General features: G+C 36.5%; 1 protein-coding gene across 1 annotated transcript in view; it reads left to right on the top strand.

Annotated features, from left to right (window-relative positions):
* The window catches only part of ELMO1 (engulfment and cell motility 1), a 201,599-nt gene that overhangs the window by 90,482 nt on the left and 105,117 nt on the right, over window positions 1–6,000 (top strand). Inside the window, exon 5 of the mRNA XM_015811166.1 lies at window positions 4,940–4,990. Within this exon, the coding sequence (XP_015666652.1) occupies window positions 4,940–4,990 (51 nt within the window). The remainder of the gene's footprint in view (window positions 1–4,939; window positions 4,991–6,000) is intronic.

Here is a 6,000-nt window from a genome sequence, read left to right as displayed (position 1 = left end):
ATATATATATATATATATATATATATATATATATATATATATATATATATATATATATATATATATATATATATATATCAAAGACTTTAAGCCAAGGGGTAACGATCTCCCTTTCATTCCGCGCTGCAGGAAAGTGAAAGTTAAAAAAGAAAGTCAATCTCATTTATAAAAAAACGGCAAGCCGCAGCCATTTTTTTTTCTCATTTCAGCTTAACTTTAAAGAAAATGTTAATAAATTGAGTTAAAGCCTTAAGTTGCTCAAGTCCAGTTTCCCTGGTCAGTTCCATCTGGTTATTATTTACTCACAGTTCTCTGTAATTCACAGAAGTGGAGGCAACGACTGGCTTTGTTCCCAAAAAAGAGGGAACAAAGGCACTTGGGAGACGGAGATTTCCCAGACTCCGGAGGAGTACCCAATTCCGCTCTCCCAAAATAAAGGGGAGAGCTTTTGGGACTCTACTCCTATCCAGGAATACTCACCTCGACCCCTTCTCCCGGGGCACAAGGTTCCAAGCCGCTGAACAGCTGCTGACCGCTGTTCATGCTGGCTCTGACGCCTTCCCAAGAGGACAGCTCCGAAAAGAGCTGCCATCAGCGCGCCGTCCCACCGGAAGTCCAGCGTGTGTTGCTTTTACGTCCAACAGATGGCGCTGTTTTTAAAAAAAAAGCATGTTTATCTGTCACAGGTGTGACATCTATATAATAGTAGGTATATAAAAACACGCGTGTATTCAAATGCAACGTTGTGTCAAAATTTCAAAGCAATCGGTGAAGAACTTTCAGCGATTTAAGATTTTGAACAAATGAACATTTACATTTTTATTTATATAGATATCTAGGTTTAATATTGTGATTTTCATATGTTTCAATAAATAGATACTTTACAATTGCATCAACTTTAATTTATAAGAGGAAAAAAGATCAGTAAATATAAACAAGTGCTGTTTAGGAATACCCTGTAAAATTGGGAAGGGGTCCTGAGTGCAAATAGATCTAGAGCAGAGTTCTCCAAACATGCCAACTTTAAGACTTTTGGACTTCAACTCCCAGAATTCCTCATCAGCTATGCTGGCTGGGAATTTTTGGGAGCTGAAGTCCACAAGTCTTACAGTTGACAAGTTTAGAGACCCCTGATCTAGAGGAACATAGATACTCCATTCTTGCTGTAATAATATGGTTGAACGTTAAATTCTGGTACACAGTGATGAATTGAAACAGCCTGAATAAAGTGTCTTTTAAACTGAACTAAATTTAATTGAAACTAACAATGTTAGATGTGTCCAGTCATTCATAGTTCTGTGTGAACAACAGGGTGTATCATATGCTGTACTTGTAAATTATAAAGAAAAGTGGCTTAAACCAGAATATGATGCTCAAATGCATTAACTTGATTCTTCTTAACCATGGCTTTAGATAAACAAATTAAGATGCCTCCATCAGGCTTTATTTACTGTCATTGATAAATTGGATGCTCTGACTTTATTTTAATTAAACAATCTGAACTGTAAGCTCATATCATTGGTTTTAAGGCATTAGCAGTCATATGGAAATTGAACAATGTACATTAAGAAATTGCTTACTCACAATAAAGCTGAAATTAGAAAACATCTAGGGCCAGCTACTGTGTTCAAGTGTGATGAAATAAAACAAATTAAAAATGGAAGGAAAAAAGGGTCCTGTTGTCTATATGTGAAATAATGGTAAAAACATCTTACTATATAGCAGAGGTCCACAACCTGTGGCCCGTGGCCCACTACTGGCCCACGGCCACCTGGCTGCGGGATCGGCTGCGGCGAAAACAGGGCACCACATGGCAAAAAGGGGGCAGTGCTAGTGAGTGTCATGCGGGCGCTAGCACCATCCCGTTTGTGTTGCACGTTCTCACGGCCCTGTTTGTGTGTGTGTATGCACACGCATAAAATGCTTTCCCCCCCCTTTCCCTCTAGTCCGCCAACCGAGAAAGGTTGGATACCTCTGCTATACAGTATAGTTCGGTTTTTCTCAAGCAATGATAAGTACAATCTTAGCATGTATAGAATTAAGTTATTTGAAAAGTATGAAACTAGAAAAGTGGTAAAGTGGACATTTGCTTCATTGTATTAAGACAGGATTATGTCAGCACAAAAATGTTTTAAAATGAAAATTACATTTTTTATTTAATTTTTAATCAGTGGTCAGGATCAGAGTTTTTTAATTTGAACTTTCTTTGCTTTCATTGATATTATTGAGATTAAATTTGTGCAAAATGTTTCTATTAAAAAGTTGATATATTGAATGTAGTTTAATTCTGTTTAAAGTGGAATATACCTTGGGTTAATGTATAAACTGTTTCCTAGCAGATTTTTAAGTAATTGTTTAGGAATGAAAATCAAGATTGGATTTTTAACTGGAAAGCAGGTATTTCCCATTTAGAGAGTTGATGCTTTGGGATTAATTCCAAGGACACGTATAGGAAATGCCTGCCTCTATCAATATAAGATACTTTCAGGCTTTGTTGTGATTGTTCTGATTGTAATTGAACAATGTCATTATTTATGCCTGAATTGAATTTATGAAACTCCTCAGATTCAAAATGGATAAATTGCAATATATTTCTTGATTTTCTTTTAAATTATGTTCTTTGTCCTTACTAAACTGTGATTCACCAGTTAATGCAAAATATAATCTTTTCAGTTAAATAATTCTAAATCTATTGATATATTGTTTGATTACTAAAACTGAGATGAACTGTTAGATTTTCCAGAAAAATATCTATTCTTAATCATTGCCCACTTTTTAAGGAATCAAGTAGGAAAAGGGGGGAGTAATTTGTTACCATCATTAAATAAATGATTGTCAGAAGTCTTGTGATCTATTTCTGGTTACCTAGGGAACTACTGGAATATCGTATCTTTTTTTCATCCCTGCTTCAGAGGGCTTAAGCACATGTCTTGCATTGACACTGGATATTTACGTCTTTCTGTTGTACATACAATTTCATGCATATAAATCACTTCTATTCTGCTGACTGATATCAATTGAGGGGAAAACAAAGCCTTAATTTTCATACACTATACTGTAACTTCTTAGTTCCTCCACACATTCATTTGTATTTGCAGGGAATTTTCATGGCCTAAGGTTATGAACAATTTTATTTACCAACAAACCAAACCAATCCCCACTGTACCCTGCCCCTCCAAAATAAACTAGGGGATAGAAAGCAAATCACTATTTTGCTTTCAGAATTTGAAGATACCACTTTCATATAAATTGCTGTGAGACATATTGCTTGATTATTTCTCAAGGGCAAGAAGAAAATATTTCACATGACTTCATTTTTCTAGGTGTGAATTATGTAATTTAGGCCAACATTTTTCAAACATTACAATAATACAATGTTGATCAGTAAAACAAGAAATATCCCAGAGTGATCCAACTTGACTGTCGGTGTCTGTATTGTGATGAAATTATAAAAGACTTTGCTTGAGTTTTTAGGTCCTTGGTTGCTTAAAAAAAACCATTTGATGTCTGCATATTTTCATGTCTATATTAGTATTCATGTGTTTTGCTTAAAAGGCAAATTTCTGGTATCAGATCTCAGTGGCTAGTTTCAGTGGTATTAAGATTGTATATTGCAGTATGCCCGAGGAAACATTGCAGTGTTACAGATGCTTAATGATGGGTTTCAGCAGCCTACAAGCTCCAGAATTATATGACGTCAGCATAGAGTTAAGTTTCATAGGGTCAATTTACAATAGCTTTGACGTAGGATGTGGTAATTTAAACTTATGCTTGAAAACTAGAAGTTGCTGCAAAACTGGAAAACATATGAATTTATATTTAAAAGGACTGAAGCTATAAACCTTTCATTTTGGTTTTCAAACAAAAATCAAAATATCTTTCCCCCCTGTCTTTTCTTTCAAAGGAGAGACTATATCTCTCTTCACTTATAATCTTATGGATAGATAATGAAATATTGGAATGCATTAATGGTGCTGGTTTCAGATATAGTTGTAATTTCAGAGTAAATCAAAATAGTAGACATATTTTCATTCTAATCTATATCTTTCTAGCACTGACAGAAAAAGGAGCTGTTTCACTGCCACATGTCAGATGTAGCCTTTCTACAGAAAATCATCAGTTGATTGTCAGAGAAAAAGCTGCAATTTGGTCCTCTTCAGCTATGCAGCAATTTAACATGTTTTGAATGGATGGGAAGAAGAATACAATTTCACAAAGTTCACATGCCCAAAGTACACTCTTCCCTTTTTTCTCAAAGCATGATTTTATCATAAGCTTGCCTATTCATTTAGATTTCTGTCTACCATAGCACAGCACAAATTCAACTTTAGTTTTGGAATTATTGTAATTTTATGGTGAAGAATAAGGAAAATATGAATCAAATGCAGTGGGATACCTAGGTAAAAAATGCCATATGTTCTAGGCTGAACAGTTCATTTTTATTCTGCCTTAGGTTGTAACCCATCAATTTGTTAGTGCTAAGAGCCAGTTGTTCACAAGCAATATTGAATCATGGCAATTGAATTTCTTTTCTTGTTGGTTTGAAACATTTCACTACTTATCCAAGTAATTTCTTCGGTTTGAGCAAGTTGATTAGGGGAACCCCATATATGTCCTCCAGGGTGGTTTAATTTCTCACCTAACCTGAATAGGCTCGTTAAGTGAGTAGGCAAAGTTGTTGGGATGTAAATGTTCTAACTCCTAAATCCGTTACCATAGGATTTAATTGCATTAGACTGCATACTCTACATTTCTCTTCTTATGTTTTTGGTTCATGTGGGGGGAAGCAGTGGTTATTCTTCATTTTCAGGAAATTAGCTGAAGCTCAGACGTGCCATTTTTCTGTGATGTCTCCAAAAACCTTCCAAAAAAATATGAAGATGGAGATATGATATGTCAAATTATATCAGTATTTAACATTGGGATTTTCTTTTTTTAGAATCGTAATGAAATTAAAAATGGAGCAATACTTCGATTAACAACATCACCGGTAAGTTGCTGATACATTTGCATATATCTAATTTCCCTAACTCTTATGCTGTTATCATGATTACTATAACATAGTCCATATGATATGCTATATCATTAATTTGTGAGAATAGGTGACATTAATTTATATAGTTGAATGGAAAAATTAAGGATCAAATTGTATATGAATATGGCAGCCACAGAAGTTCAGATGTCACTTGATTAAGTAATTTTTAACCCTTACTTTGAAAGAAATGATAACTATCAATTGTTTCCTGTAACCAGCCAAAATTCTTTCTGTTTCTATGCTTGGATTCCCCCTCCCCCCACTCTTCCATGCAGAATGATTCTAACTCAGAAATTATTTGCATGTTTGAGATTTCCCCAAAGATTTGTAATAACTGCAAAGAGTATCGCTCGAGCAGTTCTGTTTCTACTACAATAAAGCTATACCATGACGCTGTGTCGCTCCTTGCTTATCGAAGCAACCCACTACATAAGACTACCGACGAGGGTCGGATACTGTAGCGAAGGAGGCTGCTGCTGATCAACAGACCGGTGAGAGACCAGGCTACGAGCCCTGAAAGAACCTGCTCCCCACCTGCCTGCCAGTAAGACACACTGGAGGCACAACAGGTCCATCCCCAGGACTCTGTGGATCAGCAAAGCTCCAACCGCAGCGGCACAGGCAAGACTCCGCACACACAATCTCCCAAGAATGGCCAAATTGGGAAGAATTCAAGAGTTTGACATAACCTACCCCGAACAGTGGAGCGTATATGTCTCCCAGGTAGACAATTATCTCCATGCAAACCAGATCAGCGACGATGGGCTGAAGGTGGCAACTTTGCTATGTGTCTGTGGGCAAGACACATTTGACATTGTGGAAAACCTAATAGCCCCGGCCAGCATAGAAATGATCACCTATGCCGACCTACAAAGAAGATTCAAAGAACATTTCGAGCCCAGGTTATCAGTCATCGCCTGGTACCATGCATTCGAGCAACCTGACCAGAGAGCAGGGGAGTCAGC

Source organism: Protobothrops mucrosquamatus, unplaced genomic scaffold (genome assembly GCF_001527695.2).
Source record: "Protobothrops mucrosquamatus isolate PMUCROS unplaced genomic scaffold, P.Mucros_1.0 scaffold32, whole genome shotgun sequence".
Classification (NCBI taxonomy): Eukaryota; Metazoa; Chordata; class Lepidosauria; order Squamata; family Viperidae; genus Protobothrops; species Protobothrops mucrosquamatus.
The sequence above is the reverse complement of the archived record's forward strand: the minus strand, read 5'-3'. Positions and strand labels throughout refer to the sequence as shown.